Source organism: Parambassis ranga, chromosome 15 (genome assembly GCF_900634625.1).
Source record: "Parambassis ranga chromosome 15, fParRan2.1, whole genome shotgun sequence".
Taxonomy (NCBI): Eukaryota; Metazoa; Chordata; class Actinopteri; family Ambassidae; genus Parambassis; species Parambassis ranga.
In genome coordinates this window covers 3467960-3489092 of record NC_041035.1, presented here as the reverse complement: position 1 = coordinate 3489092, position 21133 = coordinate 3467960, and the positions used below count along the sequence as shown (strand labels likewise).

General features: G+C 40.8%; 1 protein-coding gene across 10 annotated transcripts in view; it reads right to left on the bottom strand.

The window, feature by feature from the left end:
- col13a1 (collagen, type XIII, alpha 1) overlaps window positions 1-21133 on the bottom strand; it is a 102629-nt gene that overhangs the window by 74410 nt on the left and 7086 nt on the right. For all 10 annotated transcript variants that reach the window (XM_028423873.1, XM_028423864.1, XM_028423867.1 and 7 more), the window contains exon 3: window positions 16499-16568. In XM_028423873.1, coding sequence (XP_028279674.1) covers window positions 16499-16568 — 70 coding nt within the window. The remainder of the gene's footprint in view (window positions 1-16498; window positions 16569-21133) is intronic.

The following is a 21133-nucleotide window of genomic DNA, read 5'->3' as shown; positions in this document are numbered from 1 at the left end:
TTGTTATCAGCACCCCTAGTTGTCTAGCGGGCTAATTATCAGACCTAACCAAGCCACTGATATCGGGTTGTTGTCTTCAGTGGGGAAAATGTACAATCAGCAGCAATCAGGGGTATTCTCTGTTCTGGTAGGGCTCAGATACATGTAGATATACTTCAACTACAATTTCCTCTCTCTCTGGAGTTCCTCTCTAAGGTTTTTGTCTCCAGAGCAAAAAAAACATGTACGGTCTGTCAGGTAGGTACTTCTGAGTGGTTCTTAAATTTGGAAAGAAAACATGAAAATAGATCAATGGAGAGTCGAGCTACTTTGGAAGGCTGTGGATTTATTACATCACCTAGTGAACTCTGGTGAGTTCTAGTGTTCATGTGGCCAAAAAAAACACCTATTTAGTTTCAAGATATGTGACATAACCACTGTGACATAACCACTGGTCTCCCTGCTTCATTTTGACAATAAAAGCTAATACACAATATGAGCGTAAAAGGCCGTTAGACACCAATTTCTGAGAGAAGTATATGCAGCTGTGTATGGTTAATCAACACTGGAAAGGCTACATGTATTGTTAGGTTTAGTGTACTTCAGTCAACGAACATGTTGACCACACCGATGGATAAATGAGCTGTGAATTCTGCAAACATTTTATGCACTGTTTGTAATGCATCACCCACAGTCTGACAGACCGGAGCTTTAGCACCCTATTCCTGCACGCGAGTTATTTTTACCGAAACAGCTCGGTTATTATTGACATCAGTATGTTGCAGATTGATTTACACAACACCCCCCCTCTCATCCTTTTAAAAGTTGACCCCGGTCTGGCAGACATTTTGTCCACCGTTTGAAGTGGGTTTGATGGCAGGAGTCTGAAAAGCGTTCAGTCAGGTCACAGCTCCGTACTCTGACTGACACGCTGCCGAGAAACACACAAAATTATTCTAGATAGGGGGCTTTTATAACTGCAGTTGATAAGTGTGTGTTGAAGTTTTGAGAAGGGTTACTGTCAGTTCTGGAGAACAGCTTAAGTTGACGCTTGCCTCAGTCTCCTGTGAAATGTGTTCCCAGACCTTTCGAAGTAGAAGAGCCAATTTTTTTTTTTACAGATTTTCAGATGGGTGGCTTTAGCATTTGTGACCAGCAAAACAAGCGAGATAGATGGATGAACCCGGGGCAGGGACCACACTAGAGGTGGCTTTTCCAAGCCCTCTCTCAGTGACAGATTGACAAGCCTGCTCGCCGCACTAAGGGCCTGGCTGAACTTTCTGACTCCAGTCCCTTTTGGATCAAATCTGTGCAGTTACAGGAGTGTCACGTAACGATGCAACATGATCGCTTCGATAGAGGTCGTTTATTTCTCACTTCTTCACAATAAAATGCTCCCATAATCCTCAGTTCCACTGTGCTAGTCAGAGTTGACCGTAGGACGGACTTCTCTGGTAAAGCCATAGAGATCCTGCTGCATTCTTCAATCCACCGCAGAGACCTGATGCACTAACGTCTTTACAAGACAACAAGAAGCAAAGAAGTAGCTCATATGTGGGAGTGCAGCACATTCTTGGGCTACTGAGAGGAATCTTAGGCACTCCGAGTCTACGTCCAAATTCAACACAATGACACAATGACAAAGATTCCTTTGAAAGTGCAGGATTCGTTTTGTTTAGACAGCATTAATGAATGAGGAAACAGGTGATAAGTGATTTAAAAAAACCTTTGGGCAGCAAGAAAGAAAGTACAGTGTGTGCATGTCCATCATCATGTCTCAGGTATATTATTCCCAAATTATCACAGGCAGTTTTAGGCCAGAGTGGGTGGGTGGGTGGGCGGTTGTGGGTCAGAGATCAAAATGACCCCTTGCAGAGTCTCTGGAGCCTGTAAAGGATCCCCCCCCTCCCCTCCCCTGAGCAGGCGTTTTGGTCCTCACCTCCCACACTGCTCCATCAATAGCCAACTCAGATGGCACTGAAAATAATTCAGTGGCCTTCACAAGGACAAGGGCCCGTCTCTGTTGAGGTGCGAAGAAAAATGTTCCATCAAACTATGCTAGATGAATTTCCTGTTAATACAGAAAAAGCTACATCAAGTAATGACCTTAGTTTTAAGTAGAAGCCACTGAAGAAGCTTTATGCCCGTTTAATATGACAGTCTGATCACCAAGGTTCATACCAAGAGACTTTCTGGGGCTGAGAGGAGTCTGGTGTGGACCAAGCACTGCCAAGAGGGAGACAGCCGGAGCCACCACACTGAGCCTCTATACATTTTTTTTTTTCAAAATACCTATGGATGAGGTGATGGAAGGTCTGCCATCTCTCCTAACTCTATCATGATCTGTCCTCATAAAAGTTTCAGATTCCCAATCTTTAGTTCTTAAAAAGACTTTTGAGCTTGAAAAGAAGTTTTTTTTTTACAGCTGTCAAGTAAATTGTCTGAAATAAAGTAAAGCCTAGCTGTAGACTCTGTCTGGTTTGGATATTTGGAGCTAAAGGGGCCCCAGTCTCAAGGACAGCACGAGGAGGCTGGATTTGGATGGCACATAGATATCCGCCACAAGTCAGCCACACCTCGTGTTTGGCTACAGAAACAATGGAAACACACTTTGAACTGATTCTTCTAAAAGACATACGTTTTAATGAGAGATGGAAAGCGGACAAGAGGAGCGTCCACGCAAATCACAGCCAGATGATATAAACCAGATGTTCAATGTGATATTTAAAATGCAGAATTTAAAATAAATTGTAAAACATAAAAACAAAAACCATAACAGCTGCAAGTGCAGTGTAAACAGGAATGATCTGTCCAGGAGCAGTGACAGTAAAACAGACGCTAATAAGGCTAAATAAGGTCACTGCAGGCTGTACAAGTTTGTATTTCTGCCAGTCAATCTGAGGGCAGATCGCCGTATAAAGTGGCCGTGTGCGTCACAAACCCTGTGGCTTGCTGCTTCATATGAAAAGTCCATTGAGCATGAGAGGAAATGGAATAAGCTCAGCCTCGAGGCTGATTGGACAAACCAGAGCCGCATGTCAAACACAACAGGTAAGCAGTCCATGGGTGAAGCCTTTCACACTGCGCACATCTGGAAAAGTACCTTGTTGGTATAAAGACAGGATGAAAGCAGGGGTTTTATTCACAGTGACTGACGTGTGCATTGATTTTGTCTTTGAAATATCAGACACAAGATTTCTCTGTGAAGTGTCCAAACAGCATAAACCTGAACGTCTCTGCAGTCTCTGTTATATCTGTGTCTGCCTGCAAAAATGAGATATTTGGAACACAGATTTTTTCTATGCAAAGTTACTTTATTAAAACTTCTGTGGAGCTTTATCAGTGGATAGAAGCAGGCAGGAGTGGAATGGTTCACAAAATCCATGGTTCGGTTTGTATCCCGGTTTTCAGTTCGGTTTAATTGTTGCGGTTTTTTCTACTTTTAACACTCTGGAACTACCATAGATCAGCATGAAATATATAGCCTAATTATTCAACATTTACCATATATAAGGATCAGTTGTTACATTGTGTTGCCCCTCTGAAGCTTCCATTCTGTCACTGCTTGTGTTAGTAGAGATCCTACGGTGTTGCCAACTCCTCCAAGCTACTCCAAAGTAAAGTAAGTAGTAGCTAAATTAGACTATTGCATAATTTGCATAATTGACCTTTTTAAAAAAAAATGTGCCATTGAAATATTTACATCCCACTCCCACACTGAGCCACCACCACACCAGTGGCAGCTTTGTGCACGCTCAGTGTGTTTCAGGTGCTGACTGCAGATGACAGTAAATGGTAACTTCATAAGGTGACTCACCAGTTACTGCCATCTTAACATATAAAAAAAAATTCCCTTTCTAATGACTTCTAATGACACTGACATTTGCACTGAAGACCACATAACTCCTGAAAGTAAAATCCCACTTATAATAGTAAACAGCACATAGTCATGTGCTGATTCCGTGTCTAACAGTGGAGCAGGTGCTGTTTTGTACAGAGAGAGTAGTAGAGTCCATGGAAACCAAAACACTATCACCTGCCTGGCAGAAGCGTGCTGCCTCCAAAGCTCCTTTCAGAAGGACACTGCAGCTCTTTAGGAGCTGAACATTCAAGCGATGTTTGGCACCGCTTCTTTTCCTGTAGTCCAGGTTGTAGGTTTCAGCTTTCCACATTCCTCAACTCTTTTTTTAAAGGCAAATATGTGAAGCGGGTCCTGCAAAGCAACTTTAAATGCAGTGGAACAGCATCTCTGCAGAAATCAAATGACGGACAGTAATCTAAAAAACACAGCAATAGGCTGAGGCTCGATTCATATCACTACCTGACAAGATGTGTGAAGAATTATCTACTGTCTGACACAAAGAGAAAATCCCATCACTGTCACTGTAGGAAATAAACGTCCTCCTCCTCAGCTGACTCTTGATGTTACATCAGGACAGAAGGAGGAAATCACTGCAGTCCTGGACCCTGGTTTGTAGAAAGGAGGCCATTTTTACACGTGGACATAATACTATTGAAGGTTTCAATCCTTTTGGCCATTAAGTTGGTAATCCGAAGCAGATGGTCCGTCACTTATTAAAACTCAGGATTCAATGTTTTCACTTTGTTCATCTGTGAGTCATTTAACAGTATAAAGCGCAGCATCTGCAGCCTTTTAATTATATCAGTTATTTCATACCTGGCAGAGAAATCAAAGATAATTGGATAATAAAAAAAATAAAAAATAAATAAATAAAACATCCATCTCTTTGACCTCCCATTACTTACAGAACATACAGTGTCAATTATGATGTCTCGTTACACATTTCACTTCAGGATGCGGTCCTAAATCAGACATAAATCTGCTTCATGGCCATGCAACATGACACGCATGAACAAAAAAAAAACAATTAAATGTGTAATGTGAGAGAACTTGTAGAGAACTGTCCATTCAGTAGATAATTACTAAACAATCCTTTCCACTTAATTAAGTAGAGATCCAAAAGCTAACAGATGGAAACAAACCTTTATCTATCACAGCTGCCTCCTGTATTTACATATGGTAACAAAATGAGCATGTTTAAGAGGCCGCTCTGAGTACATGTGTCCACACTTTCAAGTGGCCCTAATTACGACTGAACTCTGAAAGTGATACATGACCTTTTTTGCAAATGAGCTACTGAGATTTTAACTACCATTCCTCCTCCTGCAGCCAACTGAAGGAGAAAAAAAATCTGATTCTCAACTCCGTTCCTAAAAATGCCTCTGAAACGTGCTGTTCTTGGCAGGAGGCCCAGGTCTGTTAATATAGGAGCGTGCTCCCTGTGGGTTTGCTAAATCGCTCCGATACCCACAGGATGTCTGGAGCACAGCAACACAGGCCTCACAGACTGTATGCCAAACTGGGAGTCTCTGTGTGTGTGTGTGTGTGTGTCAGGAGGTCTCAGTCACGGACCTGTGGGCAGCCCTGACAACTTACAGTATATCAGTTTTGGCTCAGTGTTTCCTGTAAACAGCCATTATTGAATAAATGTATCTTAATGACTCACATTAACTTTGCAGTGGTGATGTGGAAACACAGTAGAGCAGTGTTTTCTGAATGGTGGGTGGGTGTATGCCAGAGAAAGAACGAGGTGTTGGTCACTGTTCAGTGCATGGTGCCATATGTTTTCAACTGTCAAGCAAATTTAGAATGTCACACAAAATGAGTTGCTATTTGAGTGTTAACAAATCAACCAGAAACAAATCAGACACTTTTTCACTTCCAGGTTTAGATATAATTATTACTCTATCTATTTTTCTTTGTGATATGTCTGTATTAGTTTTTAAATCATAACATTTTATCATAAGTATACACTACAACATGAAGAGTACAGTGCTGGATTTTTTATGTGCACGTAAGTTACATAACTGAATGGCAGATCAACACAGCCTCACTGCTACTTTACAAAAATGTGCCCATTCAGTATAAAACGGTGTGCCTCAAAGTTCTAAACTAGGACAAATAAAGTTTTCTATGTATGTAATATTGATTTTATAACACAACGTTACATCTTTATGCAGATGACAGACATCTGTCGCTCATCACATTGTGAAGTACAAGCTTATAACCCTAAAATATTTGAATAACTGATAAATAAGTACTTATTTAGGACTTTCACCAAAAAGCATCCATTGTACAACCTCATACGGAGTGCAACTATATATGTACTGAAATTATTTTGGAAAATATAAATTTGTTGCATTTTTTTGTCAGTTACAGTTGCCAATTGTTTGGTACCAAAAAGTACACCAAGAGCATTGGTGTTGTGCAAATGTACTGTCTGGGTTCTGCAGGTAGTAACAGTGTGAAAATCACAAGTGTGATATTCACACTTGGACTAATTAACACAGTAAAAAGCCTGAAACATGAACACCAGTAACGTATGAGTAGAGTGTGAATTCAGCCAACACATTTGTTTGGAGAGAATGGGCTCGTCCAGGCACCCTGTACGTTTGGTTTCAGGAGCATCTGTAAAAAGAATCAGCTCTTCAGGATAGCATCTGCCTTTGAAAAAGGAGCTGAGCTGCATGTGTGTGAGGTGGTCTTCATCCAATGCAAACAAAATGTTGTTTTGCAGTCACATACTTCAGTCTTTTGCTCTTAGTTCCTCAGTTGCATGTTTATGAAGATACTTTCAGCCAAAGTCTGTAAACATGAGCCAAAACTGGAGCACATGTTGGCACTAAAGAAGCCTGAGAATTGATCACATATGGATATTAGACTCACAAAACACCTTAACAAAGGTTTGCAAAGTGTCAGTAATTCAGATTTATTGCAGCTTGGCTCGTTTTGTGGTTGCTTTGGCCATCATTTCTCTGTATAACTTTGTATGCAAGTTAATAGCTGACACGTCAGACAGTTACCCAAAATGGTAGTGCAGGTAGTGCAGCTGCACTACCTGCTTCAACTTTGACCTGATGAATTTAGTTGTGGGACTCTATGAAATTAGGGATTATTGCTGGTAGATTGTTCACATGTGCTATTCCCTCAAAAACTGGTGCATACACTGCACGAAACTTTGAAAAATGGAATCAACATAGCAGCCTTACTACAGTATCTGTAATTACAGATTGGTGTGAAAATGTGTTTATTGCACCCCCCCCCCCCCAATATATACAGAAAACACAAGCACAGAAAACCCACTTTTTCCCGTAAGAGGCAGCTCAACTGTAATTGCACTCTGGGGGGTGAGGAGATTAAGAAGCGGAGGGGGGGGGGTTGTATTCAATTACATCTAATTTCACCTTTCTGTATTCACTATCATGCCTTTATTTGGAGCAGCAGGAACGGCAGCTCGCTTTGCAGTGAGCTCGATTTCCAAGTGACTGTGCATTTCCTAAATCCTATTCACACAAACACACGCTGAACGGACCAACAGGGAACTAGATACATTCATACATATATATATATATATATATATATATATATATATATATATTTATATACATAGATATATTTATATACATAGATATATTTATATGTATTTATACAAGTGTTCAATAAAGTCTGTCTCTCTGTCTGTCCATCTATCTAATGGCTGTCAGACACATACTTGCATCTCTCACGGTCCGTCCATGTCTCTTTAAAGTTGGCTGAGAACACTACAAACAAGATGCTAACAAGTGACGGCCGTGCGTCTTGTGCTGGCTGTGTATGTTATGTGTTGAAGCAGGAACAGAGGGAGAGAGAGGAGATCAGGTGGCTGAATGCTCACTACAACGTTCATTATGAGGAAACCAGATGGTGTGTTTTCCTCACTCACTCACTGCAGTCACCACTGCTGGTGCGAATGCTAGCAATGCCCCCATCAGTGGAAGCCTCTTGTGGAATTTCTGACTTCCATTCATGAAATCACACATCATAACAGAAGAGGAGGGTATATATGTGTGTGTGTGTGTGTGTGTGTCTTTTTCATGATTTAACATTATGAATCACTCAGCTACACATAAACATGAGCCAGGCTTGTTTTTATTATCTGCGTTGCCATTGCTGTGTTTGTTTTTTAATAGACATGAGCATAACTTTAAGGTAAATAAAATAATATGTCTAGATATATACAGTATGATAAATAAAATAATATGTCTAGATATATACAGTATGATAATACAATATTTGTATTCAGGGGCTGACTGATATGTCAGTCTGCTGATATTATTGACCAGTGTCAGCCTGTATCGTTGTTTATATTTGTTACAAATGTGAAATGTGTCAAAATTATTATATTTAATATATTGATTTTTGCATATTTTTTGCCACCTGTGCTGTGATTGCTAAACAAAACATGTACTGTACCACAGTACTCTAGCAGATGTGCTGCTACAATATTGATGTGTCACAAATTTTCTGTCCATCCCTCCTTCCTCTTGTGTCTGTATAGCTGTCAGTATGCCGTCTTTCTCCCGTCCCTGCCTCTGGCTGCCACATTCCTCCAAGTATGGCCACACACTGGCAGCTGCGCTGTAAACTTATCACGAGCGAAGAAAGGGGATCTGCCGTGCTCTCTTCCTGTCAGCACAGATGTCAAGGTGAACTTGGGGGACTCCTTAAATAACCGGCTCTGCAACCCTCACCACCTCCTCCCTCCTCCCCGTCAGCTGCACAGATTAGAGGAAGCCCCTTGTTTACAAGGGCATTGTGGGGCTTCTTTTTAACTGCGGCCATATCGACATCAAACAGAATATTATACAGGATTAAGAAGACAGAAAGGCCTCTAGATTACAAAGACAAATTGATCTAAAGGTCCCAAAATGAGGCAAAAATTCAAAATCTACCTACATAGACAAACATGACTGACTGGTTTACATATTCTGATAGCATGGCTGCTTTATTCATCTTGATTTGAATGTTCTGTGACCATGTACTGTAGCAGGAACTACCAGAAATTGAGAAAAGAGAGTTGTTGGGTAGGTGTTTGTATTTATGTAAAATATAATATATAATATAATATAAATATAATAATATTTATGTCTTTTCCTGATTCGGATGTGGTTCACTGTGCATGATGGAGTCATGTGTGTGTGTTTGACAAGAAATGTGAGAAGAAAATGAAAAAAATCTATGATATACAAAAACTATGCAGTTACGAGGAAATAACTGTGTATGTTGATAATCTGATTTTGTATGCTTGGACACTTTCCTTAGTTTGTTGATGAGTTTAATGTCCATATTTACAGGCTCCAACCAAGACTAATGCATGGTCAGCATCATGTATATGGTGCTGAAGGTCACTATGGTGCTGCCAATGAGACCTTATCATCATAAATCATAAATCATAGTTCATGTCTCAATAAGCAGGGGTTAGAACCTGCGCTTTCCACAATAGGATTCAGGTCCTGAAAAGAAGAGACTGACGTGGTCTAAAGTACTCCCACTGAAGTTAATTGGAGTTCATGCATGATGACATATTGCTGCTGCTGTGTGTGTGTGTAGTGTAGAAATGTCCTATGGTCAAGGGAACAGCTTAGTGTAAGCATAAAGTAGAGATGAAACTGGATGAAACTTGTTTTTCAATACATATCAGTTCATCTTTACACCCATATTATATAGTCAGCTATAGTCAGCTATAGTCGAATGTGTTTTATAGGAACACAGAGTTCAACGTGTATCTCTTTCTGTGCTGCTAAATACACACACAGACAGATAAGCTTGCAGCCCTCTTTGATCCTGGGCTATGGGCAGCAGTGGTCTGTCAGCAGGCGGAATGCTCCAGGAATACTCGGAGTGCCCGGAGATCCAGTTGCCCCCCCTCCCCCCTTCCAGTTGCACCACAACTCTGGCAGTCACTTTGGCACCCGGAGACTCGGGTCCAGGGTCTGCATCTTAGGGCAATAAAAAAGTTGCATTGTTCCTGCATAGCACTGTCTACACGGGTTGCCTTCATGTCCTAACCAGTGTGCCATTTATATCTCACACATCAGGCACAGCTAAGCTCCTCTGGTATTACCAGGAAGTGGATGAGAACACAAGCAAATCTGCTGATGAGAAGATTTGATCAAGTGGAACTCTGTGACAAGGCCACATGACAGGAGGAGTGATGAGGCCCAAATCGTTGATCCAAATTTTCTTATTAAACCTATTTTACCTGATATTAACAAAAACACACCAGCAACCACACATTTTTCCAGTGGTTTGTAGTGTTTACAGCTGCTCGGGAAGCCTCTGGTGATGGTAAGGGACGAGGCAGAGTGGGCAGGCCGACCAAAATATGAAGCCTCTAATATAAGTAGTAAATATCAAAATGAATGTTGCCTCATGCTGTCTCTATATCAGCCTCTGGTGGACAGAACACTAGGTCAGTTTTTCTCCTGACACTACCATAGTATAACATTATGGTCTCCATCCAGGCATGACAGCATTGCAGGTTTTTCTATATTTCCTTTTGTGCATCTTGCTTTTGTAATTAGAATTGTTGAATTCAATAAATTGCACCCAAACTGTCATGTGAAATGTTAAACTACAACTTTTCCATCATGTCACAAACTCTACATCTCCCCACATCCAGGTCCTTTAGGGTGCATGTGCTGTGGAGCTGAGTGAGGCATGCTGTCTGAATGGGGTGAAGGCTTGAACTATGCCAACCATGCCAAGCTGCCAAGTTTTTTTGGCTTGGGGGGGTTGAGTAGGGGGTCAGGGTGGAGGTTTTAGATTACATGCCTCTGTTCTCTCCCTCATACCTTCCACTGGGATCGCAGCCAGGTAAACTGTCAAAGTCCACTTCCTCCATCAGAGGCAGTGGGGTTTTTAAAGGCATTAATGCGCCACCATCACCCCACAGCAATCCCTCTGGGGCTCTGTCCTGTCACCCACTGCTCACCGACCGCAACACCACACACCCACTCTCAGTTTTTCACCCAGGTCTAATTCCATCCTCACAGCTCCCTGCTTGTTCCATCCAGCCAGTGTTATATGCAGAGGTGGCCGATGACGAGCTTTCCCCAAATTAGAAGTGTGGTCATACATACAAAAATATTCAGTGAAAACAAACAGAGAACAGATTTTCATCAGTGTGGGATGGGACTGAATATATTAGTACACAGTGGGTGGCTTAGCGGAAAAATCATTGTGTTTACCAGAATATTTCCTGGAGTGTGGAAACAACCTCCATCCAGTGATGTCTGACATCACAAGTAACTTTATATATGTATTGGAAGGCACATTAACCTGACACACCAGATGTTCTGGTACAAAGAATGACCTGGACAACAGAGAGCAGGCGAAAACAGGGGTTATTAGAGGGTTATTGGATGAAACATCTGTCTGTTGCATCTGTAGTGGGTTAACTTATTACCAACCAACCAAGCATGAAGCCTGCGTTTGTTTGATCTCACACATCTTGATTCAAAGCGCTACAATTACAACAACATTAGACGAAGGCTGAAAATGTTACCTGGATGGAGGCAAAATTAGATTTTAAAAACCTGCTAATGGGTTTGAAATGCATGCGCATGATTATTTTTTTGCAAATAAATAAATAAATAATATGGTTTATCATAGAAAGAGGATGTATAAACAAAAGGAATCAACAGATTCCAGTGGTACCTGAATGCACCATGAGCATATGTCACCATAACAGCTCCATTTAAGAATTCATATTTCCACAGTCACGTGACAAAAAAGGAGTTTTGGTTTAATCTGCCTGTGTTCTACCCTTGATGTCCAGAGTGGGTTAATGGCTGTATAAATATAACCATGTTTGGTGTTGTGTTGTAAAACCAACAATCAAAGATCAGCTTTTGCTCCCTCCTCATAAATTCTGTCTTTTAAACTGCTATACTGCCCAAACACCTCTGCACCTCTCTCTAATTGTAACCATGATGTTCCATAGAGATTACTTTATATTGTGGTTAAAAAAAATAAGCCCACAGTGCTAAAAGTCAAAATTAGTGAAAATGCCCAGAAAAACAAGCTTTAGAACGATGAAATCTGAATTTTCAGTAGAAAACAGATCCATAATCAAAGCCAAACAATGATTATCAGCTCCCAAAGTGATGCTTTGGCACAAAAATGGGGCTTATCTGTGGATAAGCAGCTGACAGCAATGAGACAGAAGGAGCTCTGGTGTCCTTTCTCCCTCCTCTTCCTCTCATCCACAAAAAAAGTTTCACTCACACATTGTGGGTGATCTAATCCTGAAATCAGGTCTGCCATCGCATTCCTGCCTTGTTCCTGTCCTCTTTACTTTGACCTGACCAACTGCTAAGTTTCACTCATCTGGTCACCTTGTCCTTGCTCAGAAACAGCCTGATAGTTTGTATGTTGCAGACACTGTTTATGTTTAGATGATGCTGATAAACACAATCGCAGCAATAAATCTCAGTGTAATGTATACACACTGTATCCTTTGTCCTGAAACGCAACAATGACCTGAGCTCATTCAGGAATATAGAAACACGTTCTGTTTATGAGCTGATGATGTACACTTCCTGTGCAGCTTACAGACCGGGTCAGACAAAAAATAGCACCAATGACTTCATACACAGATTGACTGAACTAAATATAACATTATTTTTTTTTTTTTTACAATCAACACTGTAAAAAATTATTTAATAAAAACAACTTTATGTGAAAAGTAGTACATTTTACACTTTGTAACTCCTGTAATTCACACTTTCATGTGTAAAATACAACACTGTTTGAGTAAACTTTGCAGAAAAATGATCCATTGAATTACAGTATTATGATTACAACTTAAACTATGCTGTTTGGTATTTTTTCTTTCTAAATCTCTTTAATTGCAGCACAGTCGTGCTAGTTCAGTGACACAGGGCTACAAATTTAACTTGTATATTTTGAGAATATAAGTTATATAAAATATTTTTTTTCAATCTACACTGTAAAATATGTTTTTTATCAAAAAAGTATAAAGTTAAAATGTACAGGAAATGTAGAAAAATTTACAGCTCGAAACAATTTACAGAATCGATCTGAAGATCACAGCTGGCAGCTGTTTGTTTTCTTTCTTTTCATTTAAATGTTTGTTTGTTTTTGTGTGTGTTTTTTCTACAGTAAATGTAAAAACTGGGTGTAGTGAAATGTTTTCTTGGGTTACAGCATCCACTGTGAGACACTGGAAGAAGTGTGCTGGAGGAATGGGTACACACTGAATCCTGATGACTGTGAGATACTTGCACTGACAGCTTAAACACTGCATCTTCTAAAGAAGAGTGTGACGGATGTGTCACTCACAGAGTGAGTGTTGGATCACTCTAGTGATCTGTTCCTATGCTTTGCTCTATTAAAACCCTCTTTAAAAAACCCCTTTCTAGTCGGACCCTAATAAGGCCAATGTGTTGATTACACACATGATGAGGCCCTCTCAGCCACCAGTCATGTGTCTGGTGATTCATCTCCATACACTTGTATGTTACACATATTTTTAGGCCTATCTGGCTGTTTCATAGTCATGATAAACATTTGAAAGACAACAGACTCTGTGGCACCTTTGAGGCCTGAAGTGTTTCACATTCTGCTGCTCTACTTTTAGCAACTTAGAAAGTTCATTTTTCACAGGCTGCTCACAAACATGTCAGGCTCAGAATAATACCGGAGGCCTCACATGGCACACACACTTTGGCCCAAACTTTCAACAGCTATGCTAGCTACACAGATAAGCACAAGTAGTTATCCAACTTACCGCAGAAAATGTTACTGTTCCATTTCATTTTAGAGATTCATCAGTATTAAATGTTATTGCAACATGTCATTGTAAGCAGTGTAATTCTGATCATTTCTGTCAGAGGGACTGAACAACAGGAGCCCCTCATCTGTACTGTGTCCATGTAGGTGTCAGCCTTGTGCCCCTCTGTCACCTGGCCCTTTAAATAATCAAAAGCATGCCAGTCATGTGGACAAAGTTGACGGACATGTGGTCAGTGCTGACTGGCAGGCACCAGGTGGGCACAGAGAGGGTGCTCTGCAGCCTTCTCACAGGAATACATCCCACAATTCACTGCAGCACCAGAGCCAGGGCAAGGACTGCAGAGATGGCAACAAGTTCATTAAGTTATATGGAGCCAGTGAGGGTTAAAAAATAAGAAGTTAAGACATCTAATGCAATGTTTAAATATTCCAGCGAACTAGACCTTTGAAACGGTTTGTTATACACAAAGCTACATTATTGCTGGATAAAAAACACACTTACTATGGAACACTTTGGATAGTAAGCTAACTAACTATTATTTTTCTAATGAAAATGTTACTTGTCAACCAAGCTATATTATCTGTTTTATATTTACATGATGTGAGACAAACAGCAAGGACTAATATTTTATCTGCATCTTCCTTAGATAAACAAGAAAAAGTCTGTTTCAGCTCACGTAACCTGACAACACAAAAAAAACCCTCTTTCTCCCAGACTCCTGTTCTACCAGTTTTGTGGGACTCAGAAAGTAACAAGAAGCTCACAATTGCCAGACCATCTGGCAGTTCAGAGTTGAAAGGCTTCAACACCTGCAGCGGCTGGTGAATCTCCTCTGAAGCTGCAAGCAGACCGCCGCCTTAACAGGCGTTCACGGGCCGTCCCACAGACACTTACCGCCACATTAAAACACTAACATCCTATTGACAAGCCCAATTAGCACTAATGTGTGGTGACGGGCACCTCCCCCTGTTCTCACACAAGTTTCACATAAGGAGGACAACATACAGGGTCTGTGCTGCTGTACTTTGCTACTAACGTTCAAAGACGATTAGTTATATGTGTCAATACAATATGTTTGACACAAGTCTCAGAACATGACCTGATCTGTTATCCAACTCCATTAACACCAGACACTAATTCTGATTCTAAAAAGACAAGAAAATGTCATTTCCCCCCCCCCAAAAAAAAACAGTCCGGACAGGATGATAGGTACTCCCTGAGGTCACTGACAGAGCAGTAATTTCAGTTGTAACTTGGGTGGACTGACCCTTTAATTAGGAGACAAACTGCCAGTGTGTGAATTTGAGTGTGCGACAATGTCACTGCTGGACTCACTGACAGAATGTAAGCAGCAAAACTGAAGACAAAGCTGATAACTGTGCATCTGAGGAGAACAAAAAACAAAAAAAACTAGTGCGATTCTCTGTCTGTGCAGTGACCAGATGTGCCTCACTGTTTTAGGAGGCTAAAACCGTCCCGGGAAAACGTCCCTGTTTTTAACAGTGCACTAAAGCAAACAGCTTGTTTTAACCATTAGACGTGGGTGGCTGTGTGTTATAGAAGCTTAATGTCAATCTTCTTCTACTATCAGCTCAGGAAAGCAACATAGCTGATCCATGATCTGTGTGAAAATTCAAAAGAACATAGTATATGTTTTAAACACAGTAAAAGGTATTATTTAGGCACATTTCAATCAGTTATATGCATTGATAGACCAACCTGCAGTGTAAATGAGGGGTGGTTTTTGTTCATCTACATCAGACCTTTGTCCCATGTGCAGAGAGGGTCTGTTTATTCCGTATAAGCATATTATTTTTAATGAGTGAGGGGCTCGGAGGCTTCCGTACGAGGGCGTGAGAGAGCCTAACAGCAACTGGCAGCCCTGAGCTAACCTGTCCACCCTCACTCAAGAGATAAATGGAGCTGCAAAAATATGAAAAAACACCTCTCAGTCCAGGTTCAACAAATGTGGAACATAAGTACCTCTATGAAAGGAGGATTTACAGCAGGACTGCTGTGTTAAACAGGGTCAGTTTAGTCAGGTTTAAGGAATTTAAACTCAAAGTATGATCCAAATTCAGCTGATCTTTATGCACATTATATTTAACACCAGCAATCGTTCACACCGTTCTCTATGAGCTGACATAATGAGTGCAACACATACAGTACGCACAAAGAAAGATACGCCCCTTGTCGAGCTGATGACTTAATGACTACCATCTTGGGTCTGCAGTGAGGAAACAGGTGTCCTCAGACTCTGAAGGGGATACTCAGACAGTCTTCAGCAACTCAGCTGCTGCAGTTTACAGGATGCAGACCTGAAACAGCTACTCTTAGTCAAGCTGCAAGGAAGTCTGACACACACAAAAAGACCTTTTTAATTACAGTCCAGTTCTCAGAGAGCATTGATGTGTGGTGGCTTATCCAGAAATGCCCTGATGATGCCAAACCAGCTTGTACCATGACCTAATATAACACAAAAGACCCCAGCTGCCAGCTGAGCTGCAAATACACCTCAGGATTGTCATCTCTGACAGGGCTGAAGGACACAAGTCCAGAGAGAGGGACAGATAGTGCCGTACATGTGAAACATGTGTGACTTTTTACTCACATCTCAGTTGAAAAACACATTCTCAATAACCATATTGGTACAAAGCACCAAATCTGTAATGATGTGGAAATGCTCATGTCTACATATTGTAAAAGCAGGACAGCAGTAACCACAATGTCAACACAACAACTAGCAGTGATGTGTATGAAGCTACATTTGTAGACCAGCATCTTGCACTGAATGATGTTAAATCATTCGGTGGGAAGAAGTGATAAAATATGAGCATGGAGGAGGAGGAGGAGCTTACCTGGAGGACACAGGCAGCTGTGTGGAGCGTCCCTCGCCTCCCGTGTCTTTGGTAGTCGTGCTGCAAGCTTCTGTAAAAGAAAGAGGGAAAAAATCATGTTAGAATGTTGAAATGAAACACATGATCATGATACAGTGTGATCAGAAATGTCTTTGGTCCTGGCTGGATTTGTCAGTACAACTACACTTGTCAGACCAAATGTTGCCTTATATCAAACTTCTACACATCCATCTGTGGCCAAACATGTGGTTTGGACTATAGTAATAGTCTAGATGGAAATAGGGGTCCACACGCACCCTCCCGGCTATTTTCATGCCACATTGTTAAAGGTTATGCCACTTTCTATATTATTTGTACATTTTTCTGGTTCAGGTTTGGTGCAGTAAAGGGTTAAAAATAAAGCATTTGAGACATTATTTAGCTTGGTACCCAATATGAAATAATAGGTGTTTGGAGAAAAGCAACCTATGCTCTTGAGAAAACAGAAAGATAGTTGGTCCTCCACGCATCTTTTACACATTTGTTGCTGTTTTTGTCCACTTAATATATAAGTTTAATAAATTTAATAAATAACTATTCCATTGAATTCATTGGGTCAACATTGTATGGGAAAATGTGTTTATTTGACTCTGTATGTTGTTTACATCAAAAGTTATGCCACTTTCTGTATCATGTTCTGCTTTTTCCAGTTTGGGTCGGGTGCAGTAAGTGATCGGAACATTATTTCAACTCGGTACCTGAAACATTCTGAAAATAGATACTAGACAAAAATTAGGTGGCATAAAAAAAGCCGCAGGGTGCACGTGGAGTCTATTTCCATCAGTCACTTCCTGTAATGAAGCACCTAAACTGGTGCTTCATTACAGGAAGTGACTGTTAGTGCATAGTGTCCTTCAAAGATGGCTGTCATCATATACCAGCATATTAACTGCTAGTTTTAGCTTTGTGTCCCATCCACTAACATGGAGGAAGCAGGGTTTATGATCTATACTGCAGCCAGCCACCAGGGGGCAATCCAGATGTTTTAGATTTATGTTTGGGGAGCTGTCACGTCATCCATCATTATATGCAGTCTATGATCAAAACCTGCCAAGTTTAGACACCACTGCTCGTTTACCAAACAGAATCTAAGTGCATCTTTACTTTCTTACAGGTACACAACAACCAACAACAGCTGTCAGGACAAATATCAATGAGTTGCTCAGATTGCTGTATGATCTTTACATGATGTTAAAGGGTGACCTCATCTACAACAGCCTGCAGCAACTAATACATTTTCTATGTGGGCTAATCTTGAATCCCAGCACCGGCAGTCAGTCACTTTGAGGGGGTAGTTATTAGCAGAGGAATGCCAGAGAGGGCTGTTTAGAAGCTGCGACAGGTGCTGCTATGAAGGCACTGTCATTCTGAGTGCTGCTGCAGTATTCTGGGTAGCGCCTGATGCCTCGGTGCGCCCGCTTTGTGGGATCTCAGGGTCAGATCAAAGCGGGAACTTGCACTTGATGGAAGTTTAAATTCAACTTATTTTATGGTTTAAGTCATGAAATCTTGCCGATCAGCCAGATTGTTCTAAAATTGTCAGATTTAATTTTACTGAGAGGCTCATATGATCCAAAAAGTGTTTTTTTTTTACGGGTGCACAGCCTGGAAGAAAGCAAATATAGCATATAAAACTGTAAGAACAACTAAAAGTAATTGTATATCCTGCAGGCATTGTATTTTGTAAGTATGGGGTTAGCTTTGAAACACTCTTAAAAATCCGTCTGAAAAGCAAAGATTCCAAAGCTAAGTGTCCTCGTCATTCAAAACTCTCATGTGGAATCAATTGTAGGACTCCACTCATAGGCACAAAATTCCCTTAGCCCGCATTATATTATTCATGAATACTTCCAGGAATTTATTTGGTTGATACTGGCAGACCATGCTCACAACTGGAGAAGTCTTCAGCAGGATTAGGCCTCTCTTCACTTCACTGCTCACTTGCTACACTCCAGACTTTCTCCATGATAGATAATGAAAATCAGCTCATCAGAGCCGAGATTCAGTTCTTACAGGAATGTATAGCAACTGTGACCACATCAAAGAACACACTACATACCACAGGACTGTCATTAGCTTTAACTAATGTCCCTACCTATGCATTTCCCCGCAATCTAATGAAGGCGCAAAATTACATACTGTGCCTCTGTGTGATTTTGGTAGCAGTGACCTTTAAACCAGCCTCAATGCCAAAAGTTATATAAGTGGTTGATTTTGAATTGAAAATAAGTTGGAACATGAAGCTAATAATGAACTGTGGTTACATCCATTTTTGCTAGGTTTTAGCTCCCTTTAATGGCGCTATGTAACTTTAAGGACAACTTGTATGTGAGGACATGTTAAGCTATTTTTCATGCTGTTAAAATGTGATACAGACATAAAAGAACAGAGTTAAAATAATAAAGTGTATGTGGAGTTATCATGCTTATCAGTAAACAGATGCATGGATGCTAATGTGCGATCGAGAGGCCACAATTCCTGGAAAGGGTATTCCAGGAATGTGTTAATGACGTTACTTCCTGGATTTGAACTCAACCAATGGAATGACTTCTGCCTGCAGCTGAACCAACACGCTAACGCCGATGTTTGTTGACAAGACCATGATATGTTGTGAAGTAGCCTGTAGAGTGACAATGCAACTGAAACTTTAGATTTCTTCATGCTAATTTAATATTTAACCATAACTGCGTTTTAAATACACATCATTGGACAATTTCATCAGAGGTATTGGTTTTATAGAAAGTGAGACAGTTTGACCTACAGGGAGGATTTCCTCTGTGCAGCTGACCTGTAGAGTATGTTTGGAAGATGGGTGCATGAGAAAGAGGCGTGGGGGGGGAGGGTGATGATTGTGTGCCTCCCCTCTTAAAAATGGTAACCAGATGCTACAGTTTTTAGAAGGCTATTTTTAGAAGATGACAAAAGCTTTTTCTATCCGGTGGTGTGATTACATTAAGACCTGGCAGTGCTGCCACATACACTTCCTGTTATGGTAAATATATGAATAAGTGACACATTTATACTCCTAATGCAATTTACCAAGTGTTTCGGCATATAGACTTATAGATAGATAATAATGTATGTGTCAAAATGAGAAATTAGAATGATTAAAAGAGGCTAACAGCAGTTAGCACAGATCTGATGTCAGGACTACAGCTGTTATATTCAGAGATGCCATTGTGGGGTTTTGGCCTTATGTTGCTGTAGTGTAGATTGTGCAGCTGATTTATTTAACAGACACACCATTAGCACAAGTATCATCAATCACACAGCCTGAAAGCATTTAATACCATTCCATGAAACGTCTCATTAATTCTTCACTTCCTGACAGTGATCTGATGTCTTCATTAAAGCTCCTCCCTGTGTTGTATATCTTTACAAGTGTCACTGTGCCTGTTTAGTCTCAAGCTCCACTGTAATGTATCTTTCAGTCAGAGGTGTGTGTGTCTGACAAAGTGCAGAGGTGGCCCGGGCACCTCAGTTTGACTGTGCTGTCTGATTAGCACACTGTTAAACACACACATTTATGGAGCATGCATGTGTTTGTGTTTGTGTTGTGTGTATGCAGGAACCTCACATTGTATTGGCTGACAGCTCTGTGGGGAGCACAGCGAGGAAACCAGAGCAATGGGGGAAGCCATATTTTCCACTTTCTACACCTCACTCTGGAGCCTCGAGCTCCCATCATGCCTCTGCACTGACTGCTAGCACCAGGCTTCCAGCAGGCCTGCAGGGAGCACTTAGTGGTTAATTGTAAAAGTTAAGGGGGCCATGTTGGGGGCCAGATAACGACGGAGAGAATGGGAGGTCGGGGGGTCAGCCCGTTTTCTGGGGTGATGTTAAGGGTATGGCAGTTGTTTTCAAATTGAAGGACCTCACAAAGCTTATTTTTCACTTTGACACCTGTTGATAATTCACAGTTATGAGGGGCCGTGAACTCATACATGCTGTTTTTTTCTTTTTAAGACACAACTGCAGGTTTTTCTCATACAAAGCAAATTACTTTGACTCCGGCTGTACGATAACTAAGAGAATACTACCTTTATAAAACCTGCAGTGACACCTGTCTTAGCTTCACATCTGCTATGTTGCCAACATCTTATGCATTGCAGCTAGCCTGCTACAAAACCGCATGTAATGTTTCTTATGCTCATACTTAACATATATAATCTCAGCAGTAGCATAATGCACATAATCACTGCTTTAAGAAACAACAGTTCCAACATGTGGCTGTGCATTCTATTTATTGTATTTCTATTATTTTTGTCTAAAAAAAGTAACAGCAGATTACTGCCCAGTGGACTTGTATTGGGTGCATGACAGTGTCACATGAGGCTAAAGCAATTGTTCCCGTCCTTGACACTGGTCAGACTGGAGACATACCTGAAGCTTGCTATAAAGTCTTTTTTAGGTCATTATAGCAACCAGGAGGCCTGGGTCTGACTCTCATCAGGTGCTTTGACAATTAAAGCACTTAAGTTTTATTCACATTTTGTCTCACTGTTTTTAATCTCTTTAATTAGTTAGTTAGGTCTAGGCATAGAATCCCTTGGTTCAGGTGAGGGATAAAATGTACTTGGTTAGGTCTTGAAAAAA